We start from the raw sequence: 22,004 nt of genomic DNA on the forward strand, positions 1-22,004 counted from the left end.
GATTAAGATAAAACCAGCTGACAAGTTCCTGGATTAAAAGTATGTGAGGAAGGTATAATTTTGAGAAATGCCACCTCAAAATAGAAATCATGGTATTAAACTGGGTGGAATGGTTCATTTACTTTTTTTCTCTCTTTAGGCAATGCTAACCTCCCCTTTCCTGACACCAGCGTGACCCTCACTCTGGGTAGCTTGCTGGATGATCAGCATTGGCATTCTGTCCTCATAGAAATCCTCAGCACATATGTCAACTTCACTGTTGACAGGCACACTCATCACTTCCAGGCAAAAGGAGAGTTCAACTACTTGGATCTTGATTATGAGGTGTGAACATTACTTTTTAAGTATCACAGGTTTTATCATTTAAATGCAATATAATCTTATCAAGAAAATACTACTGCATAAAGAAAGACTCTTCTAGAATTCAGAAATCTGGTGCAATATTTCCTGTAGGTAATATTCGAACAGTAGGAGATACATGAACATGCTATTGAGATGTTTTATCCCTTATAGATGTTAGTCTTTATGTGAGAGTAAATAGTCATTAAATTTAGGAAATCTATACATAAAGAGCTATCAACACAATAAGCAACATTTTAAAATACGTTTGTTTGGACACTTCTGTGTTACATCTGATATTTGGCTGTGAACAATTACTTTAGTGATTTCTTTGTGTTTTAGAGCAATCTTAAACAGAATTAATGACCTAGGACAACTTGGAGAAGTAATCAGCATATGTCCTAATCTGATTTTTAAGTAACAAGAGTGCCAAATACACATAACTCAAAAAATTTCTTGGGTTTTTTGAAGGCCTAACAATATTTGCACTATTTTGCCTACATATACTTAATCTACACTGAACTGTGGCATTTTTTTTTTTTTCTGCTAGTTCTGTTCAGCACATCTATGAGAGCAAACCAGATGATTTTAGCCTTCCCTTTGGTATAAGTTCTCTCAGCAGAGGAGACTAGCTGGCGATCCTGGTCTTGAATGATATTATCAATTGCTTTATTATTGTAATCTATTGGAATCATGGCAAAGATCAGGATCCTAAAGTACGATATTAGAAAGGTTTTTAAAGTAGGATGTCATCACAGTTGACCGCATTGTCTCAAAGATCAAGATTTACCATGGAAGTTAACAAAAATGACAGAGCCATACGAGTAGCAAGTTGTAAAAAGGGAATTTAACTTATTTATCTGACTATAATATATAATACATTAATAAATCTGCATCTAAAACTTCCTTTGAAATGAATATAATGTAAAATAATGCCAAATAGATTTGAGACAATCATACTTTACCTGCTAATCAGAAATATTTTAGCCAGATAATCAGAAAATCATCAAACAATATTATTTATGTCATTTTTTTCTTTCTAAGATCAGCTTTGGAGGGATTTCTGGACATGGAAAATCAATGGCCTTCTTACATAAAAACTTTTATGGCTGTTTTGAAAATCTCTGTTATAATGGGGTGGATATCATTGACTTGTCCAAGAAACACAAACCACAGATCTTCATCATGGTAAGAAAGTCTAAATGAGAATTCAAGAGAAAAAGCAGCAACAATTTGTTTTGTTGATTCAGTTTTAAAATATGCCTCTTCTGAAAGCAGGAAGGTATACATCACATGTACTTTTAGTTTATTTGATTTAATCTTTAAATATCTATATAAACATACATAATTTTACAAAAATAGTAAAGTACAATCACATAAAAGCTTTTTAAGAAAGTGTCTTTCTTTCTGATTGGTTTACTCTTCCAATTCTCTCCTCTGCCACCAAGCCCTCATGTTACTAAGTTAGTGTTTTGCTTCCACGTTTGGTCCATAATACTGAATTCTTTAGATTGGTAACCTCAAACTCACATTTATGAATCTGTATGCCTCCACATTTGGCATTGTTTATAAGAATGGATTGGATTATTTTATATAAACTTTTCTCCATGTTGATTTTCTGACTCAGCAATACCTTGTGGAAAGTCTTTCTAGTTCTGAATTATAATTCTACAGTTAGAATGTCTGTGTCACGTTCCACTATGAAATTCTACCATTATTTCTTTAGTTATTCCCTACTCAAAGCATTTGCTTTGTCTCTACTTTTTACTGCTACAAGCGACAATTGCACCTGTGTTTTCAAATACTGGGGCTTTTATTTTGATAGGATAAAGTTCCAGGAGTAAAATTTCTTGGTTGAAAGTTTTATACAATTTTAAATTTTAATAAATGTTGTTGAATTGCTTCCTCAAAAGCTGTTAACACAACACTTTTCACGGGCAATGTATGACAGAGCCCTTTCATCACATGTCAGCCAGCCATACGTGTTTTACATTTCTTAGACTCTTACCAGCTCAGTGGATATTTCATTGTTATTTCATGCTATGTGACTCCTGGTGAATTAAATAATCTTTTTGCATGTTTGTTGCACATTTGGATTTACTTTTCTGATCATTGTTTATTCTTATTCTTTTGTCTATTTTTTAAAAACTTTTTGTCAATTTATGAGAGGCTTATATTTGATAGATAACTCTTCATCATTTGTGGTCCAAGTATTCTTTCAGATTTATCAGTTTTATATTAAATATTGTATGATATGTTGAGTGTATAAATGTTTTTATTTGTATGTGGTCAGTATGTCTATGAATTTCTCTATAGCTTTGTAGTATTCAGTTTGCTTTGGAATGTCTCTAAAATCCTAAAATCTATATATGTTCTCATGGATTTCTTGTAAGAATTTTAAAATTGGTTTTATCACTTATTTGTTCATAGGTTTAAAAAATGTCTTTTATTATCTGGAATTTATTATTTACTAAATGTATGATAAGCATCAATTTTTTAATATTCTGCCTTATGGATATTTATTTGTTGCCACACTATTTAGTAACTGACCCAAATTTTTCCCCCCACAGTTGAATTATAACTGTCATTACATACTAATTGTACATATATACTCAGATCTTTTTGTGGGTTAATTATTCTTGTGCACTGGTATATCTATTCCTATATGAATAGCACACTGACTTGATTATATTGACTTTATGGTATGTGTTGGTATCTGGTAAGTTAAGTTCAGTCTCACTGGTTTTCTTTGCATAATATATTTTGGAAAGGGAGGGAAAAGATTGGGCATATGTTTTTTTATATAAAATTTATGAAAAATTTTTAATCCCAGAGAAATATTCTTGTAGAGAATTTAATTTGGATTTTGTTAAATTCTTTTTATCCAAACACTATGATTAAAAATAAGTTTTCTCCTGGAGCAATAGAGAGAATCTAGAGATAAAAAAAATTATTTTCAAACAGAATTGTATAAAAATGAAAACCGTGTGTACTAAGAAGGTCAAACCTTAGGCTAAGTGACTGACCTGGGAAATGCATCCTGTAAAAGCTTTGCGGAGACAGCCAGCCTACCTTTGGGACCTCTAGTCTGGCCACATCCTTTTCTTTAGACATGCAAACATATACCTCCCACCTATATAGTAAGTTGTATTTGTCACCTGAGTGACAGACTTATAAGCACATATACATAACCAAGGTGAGCACTGGAAAGTTCTTGGAGTCAGTGATCCTTAGTGCTAGACTTCACAATGAATAAAAACATATAACAGTTTGAGGGAAGAAAACTCATCTGTTTCATCTGTTGTTGTGCCCCATGGCACTAAGCCTGGGAAAGATATGGCTGAAGACTTACTTCAAATGCTGAAAAATGAAGATTAATACTTCTTATGAGACTTAGAAAAATAGGTTTACCTAGCTAGTGTTTTGGTTTGAGGGACCTATACAGTAATCTGGATTTAAGTTTGATGAGGAAGGAAATTTTTAAAGAGGTTGATAGAAAAATTCCGTAAGACCTATAAAATCTGTTGTTAATGAAATGAAACTGTCACTCCTGCACCTTCCTAAAGCCTCTTTCATTGTATTCACAGGGAAATGTGTCCTTCTCGTGTTCATACCCTCAAACTGTCCCTGTAACTTTTCTGAGCTCCAGGAGTTACTTGGCTCTGCCAGTCTCCTCTGGAGAGGAAAAAGTATCTGCCACTTTCCAATTTCGAACATGGAACAGAGCAGGGCTGTTGCTGACCAGTCAGTTTCAACATGGGTCAGGGGCTATCATCCTTGTTCTTAATGATGGAAAGCTCAAGTTGAGTCTCTTCCAGCCTGCACATCCAGCAAAGGACGTCACAGCAGGTAATAAATGTACTTCCTAAGATAATCCTAAAATGGCACATGACCGTGCCATCATTACACATGAACTTCTAAAATAAAAAATGTCTGAATCTATAAGGTATTCATAATCGTACTAGAAGGAATTAGATTTCTTTTTCCTTTGAAACAGGGAACTCCAAATTGTTGATGTGTGGGTCAGTGTGACAGAAATTTAGCTACATCCAAGCTTAACTATCAAAAAGTTAAAAAAATAATCTATTTGTAAGTTGATGGTTAGTAACTGGAAGTAAACTTGAAATACTAGAAGACATTAGCCTAATACTGAGTGCCTTGAGAAAATTAATTAATTCGTTTGTTTATTTGTTTGTTTGTTTAAATAATTTAATTGTTTTCAATTATAATTGGCATACAATACTATGTTAGTTTCAGGTGTAAAACATAATGATTAGACATTTATGTAACTTACAAAGTGATCACCCCAATAAATCTAGTACCCATCTAATACCATACATAGTTATTATAATACTATTGACTATATTCTTTCTGCTCTACTTTACATCCTCATGACTGTTCTGTGACTACTAATTGTGCTTTTTAATCACTTACCCTTTTTCACTTACTCCCTCTAATTCCTCTCCCATCTGACAACCATCAAAATAGTCTCTGTATCTATGAGTTTATTTCTGTTTTGTTTATTTTATTCTTTAGGGTCCACATGTAACTCAGCACTACACCCTCTAGGTCCATCCCTGTTGTTACAGATAGCATTCTTTTTTATGGCTGAGTAATATTCCATTGTATATATAAAATATATATCTCTTCTTCTTTTCTATTCATCCATTGATGGGCACTCAGGTTGCGTCTATATCTTGGCTATTGTAAGTAATGCTGCGATGAACATATGGATGCACATGTCCCTTTGAAGAAATGTTTTGGATTTCTTTGGATAAATACCCAAAAGTGGGATTACTGGGTCCTCCTTTGTCTTTTGTTATAGCCTTTGTTCTAAAGTCTATTTTGTCTGGTTAAGTATTGCTATCTCAGCTTTTCCTTTTTTGTTGTTGTTGTTTCTAGAAATTAGATTTCTTTTAACTGTCTTTTAAACCTATATACATACTGGTTTTTCAAAATATTTTAAGTTATAATTTTTTCCTCTTCTCTCAGAGCTATCATTTCCTTTAGGGCTATTTGTTTTGGTAAGGCTTCTTATGACTATGAGTGGAATTTCTGCTCCAGTCTTCCAACAAAGACCCATTTATTCCTAGATTAACTTCTAGAATCATGTTATCTATGAACTTTGGAGACTATTTCGCATTTGAAACTGCTAAAAATTTAAACTCAGGCTCATGGCGTGTCATTCTATGAATACTGAATGTGAAAAGAATATCTTGCTTGACCTATGGTTATCAGTTTTGAACTGAAAAACTGAAAATGAAACTTAAATTCCCCTTTCTTTTTGTAAATCAAACAATCTGACTATCAGTGTTCTGAGTTTCCTTGTGTACTTCAGCAAATGAACTGAACTGATAGTGTCAGCTCAGATTCAGTAAATTGCCTAAATCTTGGTTTGTGTAGATTTACAGTTCACATGTGATATGAACTAAAAGAATATCTTTGTATTGTTGTTACACATAGGTACATACCACCTCTCTTCCCAGCTCACGCACATATTAACTATTTAATTTTTTTGTAAGCTAGCACTGAGACATTACACAAATGTTATATTACGCCAGTTTTTAAGCTTTTACAGTGCAATGTTATTTTTTGGAAGCAAACCAACAGTAAGTTTCTCTTGATACTTGTTGCTTGCTTTAGTAGCATTTGAGGAAGGACTTTTTATACATTTAAAATAGATGAAAAATAAGACAGATGGGATTTTTTTTCATTGTAAACCTTGTATTAAGTATCAAAACCATGTACCAAATTGTAAAGGATAAATTAAATCTCATTAAATGGCATTAAATGGCATTGAAAAGACTATACTCAAAAAGTATAATCTAGATTATGCATGTTAATGGAGCTGGGAATAAAACTCAAGCCGAGGGGGTTGTGGAAATAGAGAAGTGAGAGCAACAAAAAAGAAGGAAAAATGAGTTTGTGTCGCACCCTTGGAGTTCCCTTTATATAAGAAAAGATACAATTCTACCCATTTCCAAACAGTCTCTACTGCTATAGTTGTGGTTAATAGAATAAATTATTTGACTTAAGCAGGTGGGCAGGTGAGTGAGAGGACTCAGCCCCCAGGCCCATTCTGGATTGTCTCTGTAATGTGCCAGTTGATGGCAGATTGTTTTCCCAAAGTCTCGGGATCCTCATCTTTAAAATGACACTAGTATGAGTTATGGTGAGAATTCAGTGATATGATACATATAAATACTTAGCACAGTATGGATGTTCAGTAATAATAACTTTTAGCTATTATTATTTCAAAGCCAGTCCTGCAACCATCACCCTGTCCCAGATTGAGGCCTTTCAAAAGGCTGGATGGGTGTGGTACAAGGACTATCTTCCTGGTAGCACAAATCAAATACAAATCTACTCTCTGTTCTCCATCATTCTTTGACAGTAGTGTTGCCTGGGAAACAGGGCATCCTTTCATCAAAAGCAGAAAGAGTTGAAAGAATACTAAAGAAAAACGAAGGCTAAGAATTATAAAAGATAGATATTAAAAATTGGATATAAATGCAGGAATTTTATTTTTAAATTAGAAAAACAAATTTTACTTAAAACAGTTTTTTATTATATAGGCAAATGACATCTCTTACAGATTCAAGGAGGTATTCTGAAGTGCTTTCTGCAAGTTCTCCCATGAAATATAACTATATACTAGATAAGTAGGTAGGTAGATATAGAGAAAGAGAGAGAGAGGTGAGTCTGTAAGAGATGCTAGAGTCAGGCACATTTGGTAGCTAGTCAACAATTCAACCATGTGACCATTCCTAGCTCCGTCACTTTAAAAACAAAGTTGTTGTTTTTTTTTTAACCTTGGGATTCAAGAGATAGTGACTGCTTTAGGAGGGATTAATACTGGTTTTTAAAAATAATATAGCAATAGCTGGAGCACACTGTATCAAATTTGGAAAATACAGAAAATGTAAAAATGACATAAAATGAAAACAAACACAGTTTCCTCATACAAAAATTAAGGTTAATATTTAAGAACATTTCCCATCAATCTCATTCCATTTTTATACAATGCTTGAGTAGGTAAAAACACACACACATACACTTAACGTAACATTTTTTTAACTTTACATTTTGTTCAATGAATTTTCATTTTTTGATACTTAATATCGTTAGTTTTAAAGACTGATAATATGTTTTTTTCTAAATAGTCTACTAAGATTGTTATAGACAATGACAATTCCCAAAAGTAAAGTTTTTATTTTTATAACACAATTTTGGAAAATATCTGTACTTCTCGACATCTCAAAATATTAATTTCTTGAGACAGATATTCAATGTAACTAGAAATATTTTATTATTTTAGGACTGTTCAGTGTCCATCATGGAAATTCTATTCTCTTGAGGCCCTAGTACTGGAAGAAAATAATATTGTACTTTTCTGAGGCAGAATGTTCAAACTATCCACTCTTCTTTCCTCTTCACCCCTTTTATTCTGATTTCTTTCTTTGCTCTTCTCTTCCTTTCTTTTCTATCTGAACTTTTCTGACTTAATTGAGTAATGAGAAAGTAAAATATAGCCCTGGGGCTAGGCTATAATATTCTCAACTGAACCTAATAACTTTTGTTAAAATATAATAAGAACCAGAATGACCTGTCCATAACTAGTGGGTCAGACATAAGGACTCTGAGCAACCACAAAATTTACACAAGCCCCTCTTCTGAGTGACATAGGCAGCACCTTCCTCCTAGGTAAAAATGATCAGCATAACACATCACTGAATTGCCTCCTTAGAACCCCTCAGCCACATCTGTCCTAAGCCTCTCCCTATCTTTCTAAGGCCACAGCTGTCCTCAGCATCTGTGCGTGCTCCAGTGCCCCAGCCAGCTAGATGATCTAGGTGGACTTCAGGTCAGTTCACCTTTGGCAGGTGGTCAAATGATCTACACCATACTTTTTTCAAGCATTTGCCTTGTTTAGAAGCATCTATAGGCTCTATATAAATCTCTTCGAACCCATTTTGTTTACCTCCAGGTGCTGAATTGAATGATGGGCAGTGGCACTCTGTGTCCTTATTTGATAAAGGGAATCATCTGAGTGTGATGGTGGATGGTGCAGCAGCATCCGTGGCTCACACTCTGAGTAGGCAGATTGATTTGGGCGACACCTATTATTTGGGGGGTAAGTGAATGAAACAGATTTTATTGGTAACCAAACCACATTTATCATTCCAGCTCCTGCCTTCTAAAACAACTGGAAGCTTTAAAAGAAAATTAAACTTGAAGAATGATTTTTCTCTTTTGGTTATAATCAATGGAAATGTTGAGTGGATAAATATGATAAATTAGGACCTAAAGTATAAATCTACTAGGTAACCTTGTTGAAATATGCATATAATATAAGACTGGTTTTAAATCTAGGATTTGTTTTCAATTAGGCTGCATACCACAGTCACTTGGAAACCTTCAAAAATACCGGTGCCTGACTCTGTCCCCAGAGATCTTGATTTAATTGGTCCTGAGGCCCGGGCACAGGTTTCTTAATGCTCTACAGGTGATTCTGTGTGTAGGCAAGGTTGAGGATCATTGTTCTCTATTTCTTATCTTTAGTACTTTGCTATAGGGAATTGTCCTCATGACAAATGGCTTTTATAACTTTCACCAGCGTGTACCTGTCAATTTGATTGCTGCGTGTTGGTGTTCTTCTATCTGTTGACTCCTTTTCTGCCTGGAGCCTGGCTACTCAAAGTGTGGCCCATGAGCCAGCAGCATTAGCATCAGCTGGAAGCTTGTTAGAAAAGCAGACACAGCCTCCCTGACCTCCTGAATGAGAATCTGCATTTCACCAAGATCCCCATGTCTTGTGTTACACTTTACAGTTTAAGAAACATTCTATTCCTACTGTCTGTACAGAAGGGCATCATTATTTACAACAAAGGGAGAGATTGATTTGATGGCTATTGCTTTGTGATGCATTTTATCAAGGCCGTAGCAGGCTACCTCCCCTGGATTGTTTACCCTTTTACATGGAGTGTTTACCTGCCCAGTGGACCTGAGTTCTGGTCTGTTCAGGATCTACTCAGCCAGGGAGGAGAGCTCCTAGGGGTAATAAGTCTCCATCCCTGGGGCATTCAAGTGAGAAATTCTGTGCCAGTGGAAGCTTAGAGCTATAATTGTCAGGTTATTTCTGATCTTGGCTCAAGTCCTCTTTGATATTATTCCTGTTTTGATTTTTACAGCTGCTTCTTTCAAACATAAGTTTGGAATCATGGTAGAGATAGCTCAATAGCCCAACAAGAAAGTGTAACATCCTCCCTAAGAATTGACAATTAGCACACAAACCTTGAATTGGGGCGTTCAATCTTTCAAGTCCCCTAAAGCAGACATCACTGTGAAAATTGGAGCCCAGCCAGCAGCATTAAGATCAAATTGTTTGCTACCTTTGCTCCCTAACTGTGGTACATTTCTGACCCAGGTAGTATTTTAAACCTTTACATTTGCGATGGATTTTATAGTTCTGCAGAGGAACAAATTTCTTCAAAGCTAAAAAAAGTATTTATCCAAGAGCTATAATTTGAAAGATAAAAGATTTTGAAGCACTAAAAGGGATAGGAAGAAAAATCCTTGCTATATTATTTAATGATACAAAATAAGCTACTTTTTAATTTGCACTAAACAATAAAAAATACTATTCAAGTCACAGAATCATCTTTTATATTGGAATATTCTACATGTTTAGAATATGCATTGCACAGCCACATGAGAGAAAGTATTTTCTATAAATATTTACATGCTGGCATGGTATGAATCAGTTGTTACTATGAAATAGATCATATGCAAATATTTTTTTAAAATCCTACTAATGTTTCTTAAAAGAATATATATGGGCTCATCCTTTGTCTACAAAATTAACCATGATAATATCCATGAAGTTTCCCTTTTTCCCCTAGAATCTGTTATCACTCAACTTTATTTTCTTTTTACTAATATTTATTTTGTTTTATATTCGGGGGGTAAGTGAATGAAACAGATTTTATTGGTAACCATAAAATCTGTTTCATTCACTTACCCCCCAAATATCCTACATATATCCAAATCTATATATGTAGGTAACTTTAAAAATATATGTTGTGTTTCCTTGCTTTTAACTTTATAAAGTGGATAATACTGATGCAATTTTTCGTGAATCATTTTTTTTATGGTTCTACAGTAGTTTTTGAGATCTAGCCATGTGAATAAGAATAGCTAAAGTTAATCTTCAAAGTATGGTTTTTGATGCACATTATACCATGTTTTATTTATCTATTCTACCATCCTATCTTACTGTTGATATCATTTTGATTGTTCCCAGTTCTTTACTGCTATTATAAAAAATGTTATAAATATTGTTGTACAGCTGCTAAGAATCATCTTGCCAGTAATTTTTAAACTTTCTTTATGCATAAGCTATCTGATTTTCCTAATATGTTTGGTCAATTTAATGAAACAATCATGTACTATAGTTTTAGTGACATGTTGTGATTGTTAGGTTGAATGAATGCCCAAGAGCACACAGAAGTCATGTTGGCTGTACACATAGATCCTGCCGTGGGCTCCATTAGCATCTGTGAAGGAATCCTGGAGATCTGGAGGCAATTCATTGAAGAAGGCCTAATCGACATTTTTGATGTATTTTCATAAAATTGTGTTGATATGCAGGAAAACTGTCTTGTTAATGTAATTTCCAATAAGAAGCAGTGTTCCTAAAGTTTAAGCATCATCTGAGAGAACACAATGACTTTTCTTTATTACAGCTTTCCTATTTTTCTATTGTAATTGTGTATCGGCACTGTCAAAAACAGTGTGAGAACTTGTAATCACAGCACTTCATTCTTAGGGTATAAACTTAGAGTGACCTCTATATGCGTAGCTATAGAGGTTTCAGCTATTGATTCAAACTAATGGTTTCAGCTACTGATTCAAACTAATTCAGTCAACTGTATGTCTTATGTCAACATAACAGTGACTTTTTTCCTGGAAAACAATGTATATTATTTTTAAAACTCAAATTATGCCTTCACCAAAATAAAACAAACAAAACCAAAACAGTTTGATTTACTGATGTTAAATAAAAATGTGGATATTATTTTTACTTAAGAAAAGTCAGGAGAGGCAGGTCTAGGATCAGTGGACATGGAGCGCTGGTCCTCAGTAGATTTATTATATTGACAAGTTTTATGCACAGGTCAAGACTCCCTTGCTCAAGGCCCCACTGCTTCCACAGTGCATTGGACTTTCCAGTTCTGTTCTGGATAAAGTGGGGCAGGGAAGTTGAAACTTGAGTGGAAACTCCATTCCCAAAACCTCAGTATTAGAGTTATTTTATCCAGTCCCAAGGGTAGCCTGTGTCTGTGTCTCCACTGGTTTAATTATCTTCTTAATTAATGTCTGTCAGTACCAGAATATGTATGATGGTGACAAGGCAATTCACTTTATCCAATCCATGCTCTGTAGCAATATCGAGATTAAAAAATTAATATTCCTGGGTCCTCTAGGTAAAAGTCAGTTAATGATATTTGATTCTTCAAAGAAATCAATACCCCACGTTCTGAGACACTCTTTTCTTTCATTGTTTTTCCTGATGGAGGTTCAACTCCAACTTCTCAATTACATTATTATACAGTCAATAAACTATTTTGCAATACTTTAGCATAAAAACAGACTAGTATGTCTTGATATTACAGTTAAAATGACTATATAATTTCTTGTCCAAATCAAGACTCTTAAGTAATAAAGTAGGTGATGCCAATAATTATGACAGAACAGCAGGCAAAACCAGGACTTTGGCCACATGGAAGTCTGTATTCTGGTTTGGCCTGGCAGTCTCAGAGCGTGGTTTTCTTACCATGAGAAGGGTCCACTGACAGAATAGCAGCATTTTTATATGTCCCACTAGAACTCTGTGATTTAGATATCTCTCTCTCTTTTTTTTTTTCTTCTCCTTTTCCCAGTCTGAACTTCTTTTTTTTTCATAAATTGTTTTCCCAAGAGCAGTTTCACTATAGCGTATTGTACTCAGAGTTTTGGTGCCTGCTATTAAGGATAGTGGAAAATTAAACTCTTAATAAATTCTCTTTTATGGAATCTTGTACTATTCAATAGCATACTTGACCTGAAGAATTGGAGAATATTAAATTATATTCAGAATCCCCCAAGTGTTCTTGCATAAAACATTAGCAAGCCAGTGAACCTGTGATCACTTTGTAATAAAGTCTAACCTGATGACCCATTTTGGTACAGTGACACAAAGCGACTGCTTCCCTGTCATCCTCAGAGGTACTTAAAGCACTGAGTCTTTCAGTAGTAATGAGTATGTTTCATTAACTTAGCAGTAAGCATGTACTGTCCCAAATCAGATCAAAGCCCCATTTGGCCATCAGAACTTTGGGGTCATCTTCTTAATGAATGAATGAGTATCTCCTTGCCTGAGCTTGTCCAGGGCCATGGTACCCTTTGCTTCTTGACCTCTCTCAGGTCAAGCACTCAGTGATTTTACCTTTCCTTATTTAAAGTTCCTGTTTCAGAAAGTTTTCCTTGTGACTACTGGATTTGGTTTAGTTTTGTTCCTAGCAGAAATAATAAGATATTGCATTGTATTTTGGATGAGTTTGAGGCTTGTGATCTGGAGAAAAGCAAGATAAGCAGAAAAGGAATAATAGCAATTCCACAAAACTATTTATTGACTTAATGTTCCTCATTCTTTATCCTACTGTTCTTAGCTACTAAGTGCTATAAGTAGAGGTTGTAAAGATATAGCAAGTTTCTCCCAATTTATCCATACATTCAGAAATTCTCTTCCAAATTGAAATGTGTGCATTTTCACATAAAGCAAGAAAATGGTGAAGGAGAGCTGTTGCATTAAATAGTTCTTTATAATGTAACATTAAATTTGAAACGTCAGACTCATAGAGTCAATTTATAAGGTTTCATTGGTCCCAACAATGGTTTTAAACTGATGCAGACCTTGACCTGTTTTGGATTTTATTTTTCAGAAATACAAAGCATTAAAGACTTGAGCACCAAAAAAAAAAAAAAAAAAAGGATAAAGAAGAACTATGTGCGTTTTATGAAAATTATTAGGTAGAAAGCTAGGATCCATTATGCAGGAATACAAAGAGGCTGGATCTTCTGTTCCTACTCTTTGAAAGTGCACCGCTGAATGGACAATAAAAGTTCAAAGAGAGATTAATGAAAAACACATAAGTACAATGGCCAAAACTTTACTTTATAAGATTATTCAATTTGATTTTATAAATCAGAACCTTATCAAAAAACCTCAAGCCCCAAGCTATACATATTAACATAAGAATTCCTTAATATTTAAATGATTGGAAAATACAAAGCAAAACGATGAGTAATTAAGACATTGTGTCTAACAAGTTAAAAAACAGTTCTGCAAAGGATATAAATGAAACAATTTTATAAGGCAAACAATAAATAAAATTGTTAAATTTCATATGATGCATAAAATTTAGTTCATGATTTTGGGGAATTAAAGCAATATTAATTACTTAAAATACTGTGCTTACTTCATGTTTGCATATGAAAATAAAGTATTCAATAAAATAAATGCTTTGTGATTTCATTCTGTGTTCCTGCTGGTTGAGTTCCCCAGGAAGCTGCCTCTGCATGGGGATTTGCATGTGGACAGTTTAGTGGGGTTGATTTTCGGCAGAAACTCCTGGAAGGTTGAGAGCAGATGGGATGAACACAGGGACAAGATGAGCTGCCATGCAGTTGCAGCAGAAGCCTCAGAAGAGCCTACAGGAGGCTCTGAATCAGGGCTACCCTTCAGGGAGATCCCAGTTGAGAAAATGGGTGTGGGTCACTGTATTGCATCACTTCATTACATCTTTAAACACTGGCATCTGTGGGGAGGAGGAGTCAGCTCCCTTCAGCCAGGGCAGTTTCTGGGAAGGTCCCCTGCTTCAGTCTTGAAAAGAGGTGCAGGTGTATGGATCCGAACAAGTGTCCACTCTTTCTCTCAATCATTGCCATTAATAAAGCATTTCCGATGACAGCATTTTCTTTTCTTAACTTAGCAATTCTCCCCATTTACATTGCTCATCTTGCAGTATTCAGATCTAGAGTGAATCTTTTAGAGGCTAATTTAGGAGTGGAGGGAGAGTACTCAAGACTTTGCTGACCTCACATGTGGGAAGGAGGTGTCTCTGGACCTGATCTTGCTTTGATTTTGATTTCAAAGCCATGCCCTTGCTCATAATTGTTATAAGAACATTACCTTCTTAGGAAGCCCATGGGGAGAAAATAAAACCACTATATAGGAATTGTGGCTTGTAACTTAAAGCAAACCAGTTAATGACTGAAGCAGAATTTGTAAAAGATAACTTTCATTATTGAAAATACTCAAAGCCCATTCCTTTTTTAATGGAATTTTCCATGATGCTATCTCCATTATTTGCAAAGTCATATCATTGTGAGATACTTGCTAATTTTTTTGTGTATTAATGTTGTAAGATATTTGAGCAAAGTGCCTAATTCAAAAAATATTAGAAAAGTATTAATTACTCTTAGATTTCTTAGATTATTTATTACCAAAAGTGTTTTTAAATATGCGCGTGCAAACACATATGCAGAGTAAATTTGTAACGTGTATTTCAGATGAATGACGGTTATTTGGGTCGATTTTCAATTAAAATTTTTTAAACACTTTAAATATAGCAAGTTCCATTATGCCTATAATTTTTTCTGACTCTACTATTACATGCCTTCTAGTTCATCTAGTTTAGCATCATGCTAAAAGAAGTGATTTCTTATGTGTGCTTTCGAAAAAGAAATTAAGCTTTGCTTAAATTTAATATGCAGCAACTCTGTTAGTAGTATTTTACATCTTATGTTTCTCTTATTTTTCCCAACTGTAGTTGCTGTTTTTATACTTTATTAATATCAACAACTTTTATTCTTGTCAGTTCTCTGCCACCCCATCCATGAATAGTAGTGACCCTAACAAAAGGTGTAGGAATTCTCACCTCAAGTGTCTGTCCAAAAACAAGGGGAGGCAACCATCTTGCAGAAGCACTGTGCAATATTTTTGTCATAATTGTTGATTTTCTCCTGTGTTTGTCTCCGTGTTTGTTCAGGCTGTCCCAGCAACAGCTCTGGCTCTGGATGTGGAAGTCCCGTGGGGGGTTTTCAGGGCTGCTTGAGGCTCATTTCCATTGGAGACAAGGTGGTGGATCCCATCTCAGTACAGCAGGGGACACTGGGGAGTTTTCATGACCTCCAGATAGACTCCTGTGGCCTCACAGACAGGTAAGGTGATCTCATATCATTTTAACATGGCTGTTTTTAATTTTTTGATAGTAGATTAAAAACAAACAGCTGGAAAAGTGCACTTTCTTCTTGCTCCTTCTCTGTTCCTGATATCTATTCCACAGGGAAAAATTAAATTTACACTGAAAACCAAAAACCAATATTTTTAATTTTAAACAATTGCTCCTTTCAAATGATATTTTCTTAGGAGACAAATTTTTATGAGTATGCCTCCAAGCTATTAATTCTTATGGAATATTGTTATTGCTACTATCATTATTGATGAGTATAAATACTGATGAGTATTTTAAAGTGCTTTTTAAAATTCTACTATTGCACAAAACAGATTATTCTAAAGAGAAATAGAACACTGAGAACCAGTAAATCAAAATCATGTATGGTCAGCTGGATTCACCTCACATTACCTTTTCTACAGTGAAAATTAAAAATAACTCTTTCTTTGGGAAAGGTAGAAGCTTCAGGGATTTCTAGTGATGCTATATAACACAATAAAGAATGGAGAGCACCCAGTCACCACAGTACTGAGCATAGTGCTAGTTCATTGAAGAAAATAAGGAAAGCAAAGATGTAAAACAATAACATTTTAACTTGCAAAGTATTGTAACTTTACTCAGGTTATCTCATTGGTCATGCTAATTTTTAAGTTATTTTGGTTAAAAGTGATGGCTTAGCCATAACACATTAGCGTATTTTTCTGTGAGTGTTATGTCTGACTTCCCTGCAGTAGGAATGCATTACTTTTATGTTGACTAAATGAACACACTCCATACACTCTCACACATCCATATATGGTGAACTCTTCAAAGTTTATACTTTGCAGAGTACTTTGTGGAGTAAATCTATTCCAAATATAACACTAATTGAAATTCCATGTCATATCCAATAAATTACAAGTCACAAATGCAATGTAGCAATGCATTAGAAAACCATAAATTCCCAGTACATGAAATATTGACTCATAAGAACTTGATTTCTTTAACACAGATGTTCATCTTTATATATTCACATTCTATTCATTTGTAGGGGAAAAAAAAAAAGATTCGAAGAATTTTGTCAAAAACTCTTAATTCTAAATTCAGATTATGAATTTTTTTTTTGCCACATCATTTGTAAATTATAACTGCAGCCAGCTCTGGAATCCTGAATCTTGGTATCGGGAGGAGGTTTAGAGATAGGGTACAGCTCCCCATCCATGGCCTTCATTAGGTTGGAAGGGTTAGGGATCACAGATCACTGACCAGTTTGTCAGTTTAGGTGGCCAGGTTGTCAGTTCAGTCATGAAGCTCATAGAAAGTTATTTTAGTGCCCAGAGAATTTTCTCACAAAAATTTTTCTTACATAAAGAATCCATGTCGCCCCTTTGTGCATAAAGTCTTTTAGCCAAAAAAAAAAAAAGAATGTATGTATAATTTACTTATGTGTGTGGATGTATACATGTATGTACATATCTCATCAAAATAGAAAAGTTTTCCTTATGACATCTAAAAGAGATTTTCAAAAATATGCATCATTCTATGGAGACAGCTAAGATATTATATTATCTTCTTTAATACTGAGGTTCATGGTAACTCTGTAAATGGGTATGAAAATAGTTATCATTATATCAGTATGACCTATATAGTCAATAATTATAATTTTTTATGATTTACCCCCAAAAACATGTCCATAGGCTCCACTTCTCTTAGTACTAAAAGTGTTCATTTTTTCTTAGCCCTTTAGGTCACACCTCCCAACCACATGTTCAATGCACCATGAAATAGATTTGCTTAAAAAACTTGACAAAGCAAACATCCACGCCTGGGCTCTCTTTGGATGATCTGCATTGTGCCTGGCTGTCCCCCAGTCCACTGTTCTGTCTGCCCAGAGCAAGTCCAAATGTACTCAGTTGAAGCCAAGATTTATTATTAAAATGCAGGTGGTTTTATAACTTATATCCATTGGGCACAAAAATTAGTAAATCATGATACATAGTAGCACTCTGGCCCAAAGGACACTGCAGATTATGAAAAGATGTTTGAACTCCAGTGGGAACAGAGGAAACCTTCCTGAGCCACATGAGGGCTCATCCACATGGCGCTGTCTTCCAGTGGCTCCTGATAACACTTTATAGGGGAGGCAGCCTGGGCCTTGAGACCAGGCTTTGGGGACAAGGTTGTGACAAGGAGGGATCCTACCAATTGCATTTTGGACATTAGGGTCTCATGTCATATAACTCTGTTTTTTCAGGTTCCTTTTTAGCTCACATAAATGCCACCTTGTACACCCTTTGGCATGGACTCTGCTGATGGGGCCACTTTTCCTACTTCAGTGGCCTTTGGTCCAGCATTAACATTCTAGATGCTGAATGTAACATTGTGTACTATACATCTTTTGTTAATAGAAAATTACATTAGAAGAAAATCGATTACTATGATCCTAAAGTTTTAATTGATTTTTCTAAAAAAACTTTATGTCCAAATATTTTTAGGTAAATTATGGTATTCTTTATTTTCATCATAGAGTAGTTATGTTTAATCTATTAAAAAGAACCTAATCTATTCAAGTGTGATTTTAGAGAGTTCTAATGTGTTAAAAAGGAAAACAAGAAGTGATTTGTTCAAACAAATATTAAAAGGGATGAGCCCTGCTTGGGTGGGTCAAGCTACCCTTCAGCCCCAGGGGTTTCTGCTGAACACAATTTGAAATACCACTGCTGCCAAAACTCTATGACTTTGCTATAGACTAGAGATTGACAGAGTATAGCCCACAGGCCACTGGCCTGCTGCCTGCTTTTGTACATTACACTTTATTGGTACATGACCATACCCGTCATTGTAGTAATGTCTGTGTTGAATAGTTGCAACAGAGATTGTTTGACTCTCAAGGCCTAAAATATATGTTATATATTTTATACCCTTTACAGAAAGAATTTTTCGATTTCTGCTATAGACTAGTAAATAGACTGAGGTGGAAGTTGCAAATGGGCTGTGGGACACGTAGGAGGGAGGGACGCCTGGTTTGTATCAGGACAGAAGGGACTATCAGGAAGAAAGGGCAAGAGGTGGGTAAGTCAGTTAAGTGAGAGAGGACCAGGACATCTAGTGGAAGGAACATCCTTATGCCCAGCCTGAAGTGGAGCCATGAACCTGACCCATTCAAGGATGGATGGTGTTGAAATTGAGAAGGAGCAGGGCGTGGCAAAAGATGGGACTACCTAGTTGAGCAGGGGCTACACTGTAGAGGCCTTGCAGCCAAGAAGAAATATGAATGTTGTTGTAAGTTCTCTGGGAGACCACTGAATGGCTTGAAGCTATGAAGTCACCTGTGCAAGACTCTGACCACAAATGGAAGATGATTTGGGTGTGGGCAGCTGAGAGAGAGAGCATGTATGATCAGAGGCCAGGGGGACAAGTAAGAGTCACCTTGCTTATGTGAGAAGTGATGATGGCTTGAACAAGGGAATAGGAAAACATGGATAAATTATAAGATATTTGGTGAACAGAATCATAAGTCGATACATTGTATAGCTGAAGGTTGATGGAGAGGGAGGAGACAAGATAACCCTCAGGATCTGATTGAGCAGCTGGATAAAGTTTAGTATCACTCAATGGAAGAGTGATGGAGGAGAAACACAAATTTTGAAGTGGCAGAGGAAAGAGGTTCTGTTATTAAATCCTAAGACATCTTAACTAAAAAGCTTCTGTTTAGCAAAAGAAACTGTCAACAAGGTAAAGAGACAACCATTCACATGGAAAAATATATTTGTAAGCAATGCCTCCGATAAGAGTCTAATATACAAAATATACAAAGAACTCATACAGCTCAATAACGAAAAAAAACAAAAAACAAAAAACAAAAAAAACAATCCAATCAAAAAATGAGCAGAGGACCTGAACAGACACTTCTTCCTACAGGACATACAAATGGCCAACAAATATATGAAAAGATGCTCAACATCGCTAGCAATCCCTCTACTAGATATTTACCCTAAAGACTTGAAAACCCATATCCAAAAAGATATTTGCACAAATATGTTCATAGAATCATTATTCCACTGGCCAGGACATAAAAGCAACTGAAATGTCCTATGATAGATGATTGGCTAAAGAAGCTGTGGTACATATATACAATGGAATATTACTCAGCCATAAGAAAGATAAAATATTGCCATTTGTGACAACATGAATGGACCTCGAGATAATAATGCTCAGTGAAATAAGCCAGACAGAAAAAGTTGAAAATTACATGATATCGCTTATATGTTCAACTTTTAAGTTTATATATAAACTTTTAGGTTTATAAACCTAAAAGCAACAAGTAAACAGGACAAACAGAGACTCATGGACCTGGACAATGGACTAGTGGCTACCAGAGAGTAGGAGGTGGGGGAAGGGGGGATATAGACGGAGTAAAGAAGCAGTGGTACATATATACAATGAACTATTACTCAGTCATAAGAAGAGATGAAATACTGCCACTTGCAACAACATAGATGGACCTTGAAATAATCATACTAAGCGAAATAAGCCAGACAGAAAAGGTTGAAAATTACATGATATCACTTATATGTGGGATATAAATCTAAAAGCAGCAAATGAACAAGACAAAAAAACAGAGCCTCATGAACATGGACAATGAACTAGTAGTTACCAGAGGGGAGGGGGAGGGAGAAAAAATAAAATGTTAAAAATTAATTAATTAATTAATAGATTTAAAAAAAATCTTAAGATATCTTGAGGATCATAGATTCTTAAAGTTGAAAAGAACCTTAAGCATGATGTCTACTGGTGCTCCCATCTCAAAGCAAGGATCTCTTTTTCCCCTTATCATGGAGAAGAGAATCCTACTTTTATTCAGTCTTTTTAGAACAGCACCCTTGCCCATTCACCAGATGATTCATTGATGTCATCTGCTGCAACCAAATTTCTACTCATTAATCTGAATTTTTCTTTGTTGCTTTGAATGCATCTGGACACCTCTACCACTCACAGCCCTCTCAGTACCTGATGAATTGCCTGAAGTTGCTTTCTTCCAGGCTCAAGCTTTTGTTTTCTTAGCAATTTTTCAAGGTCAAGGAGTTCAGCACTATCCCAGTCCTGATTGCCCTCCTCCACATCAACTCTGGTCAACATCCTCCTTAAATCCTGAAGGGACCTGGCCCAGGCAGGGTGCTTAGGCGTCATAACTTTCCTTCGTATGGAAACTCATTCAGTCTGAGCCTACCTCGTCTGGGTATAAGTGTGCTGGGCTCACAGCTCCCCATCCATCCCAGATCTCTGGCAGTGGAGCTATATTCAAGTCAGGTGAAACATGCACAGGCATGCATGCACACTGACATTTTAGTTTTCTTACTACATAGTTTCTTACTACAGATAGTTTTCTTACTATCTGGACCTCACTGTGCATAGTTGATCTTGCCAGGAAAACAGGAGGGGTTGGGAAGGTGGATGAAAAAGGGAAAGGGATTAAGAAATAGAAATTGGTAGTTACAAAATGGTCATGAGAATATAAAGTACAGCATAAGGAATATAGTCAATAATATTGTAATAACTATGTATGGTGTCAGATGAGTACTAGATTTATTGAGATGATCACTTTGTAAGTTATGTAAATGTCTAATCACTATATTGTGCACCTGAAACTTATAATGTTGTATACCAACTGTAAAAAAAAAATATATGCGTGTGTGTATATGTGTGTATTTTTAACTAAAAGTAAATTAGCTTGTTTTCAGTTTTTATTAACAGCTAAGATTTTCCATGTTTTTACAAAGAAGGACAAAATAGTTAATGGGTTTCATCTACAGAAATTGCAGTGTCTGGGAGTATAATTTGTCTACCATTAGAGAAGGAAAATAGACTGATGTTCTCTTTCATCTTTTATTTTTTCTACTTTCCTCTTAATGACGTTTGTTTGACTTTTTCTGATTTTCAAATTAATCCCCTTGGGAAAGCAGATTGAAATAAAATAGAAGGTGTGAGTTCCTCTCTGTGTACTTCCCCATGTACACACTATACTGTCTACTAAGCAAAGGTCTTATCATTTGTATGAACCTCTCTTGTTCTTAATATAGTTTTAAAATCTTTTCATTTTTCTGTTGATTTGGGATTTGTCTTCTCATCCTCTTAACAGTGTCATTCATAGAGTAGTTTTTAATTGTGATGAAGTCCAAATTACCGATTTTTTTCTTTCGTAGATTTATCCGAAAAGTCATTGCCAAACTCAAGATCACTTCAATTTTCTCCTTTTATCTTCTAGGGTTTGGGTTTAATAGTTTTGTATTTTAAATGTAGATCTATGATCTAATTTGAGTTAATTTTTGTTAAAGGCATAAGGTTTGTGTCTATATGTTTTTTTGCAAATGAAGGGCTAATTTTTCCTGCATTATTAATTGAAAAGAC

General features: G+C 35.1%; 1 protein-coding gene across 2 annotated transcripts in view; it reads left to right on the forward strand.

The window, feature by feature from the left end:
- LOC102892335 (contactin-associated protein-like 3) overlaps positions 1 to 22,004 on the forward strand; it is a 175,939-nt gene that overhangs the window by 85,507 nt on the left and 68,428 nt on the right. For both annotated transcript variants that reach the window (XM_025045398.1, XM_025045399.1), the window contains exons 5-9: positions 140 to 324; positions 1,384 to 1,527; positions 3,927 to 4,188; positions 8,327 to 8,473; positions 15,432 to 15,603. In XM_025045398.1, coding sequence (XP_024901166.1) covers positions 140 to 324; positions 1,384 to 1,527; positions 3,927 to 4,188; positions 8,327 to 8,473; positions 15,432 to 15,603 — 910 coding nt within the window. The remainder of the gene's footprint in view (positions 1 to 139; positions 325 to 1,383; positions 1,528 to 3,926; positions 4,189 to 8,326; positions 8,474 to 15,431; positions 15,604 to 22,004) is intronic.

This window comes from Pteropus alecto, unplaced genomic scaffold (assembly GCF_000325575.1).
Source record: "Pteropus alecto unplaced genomic scaffold, ASM32557v1 scaffold84, whole genome shotgun sequence".
Classification (NCBI taxonomy): domain Eukaryota; kingdom Metazoa; phylum Chordata; class Mammalia; order Chiroptera; family Pteropodidae; genus Pteropus; species Pteropus alecto.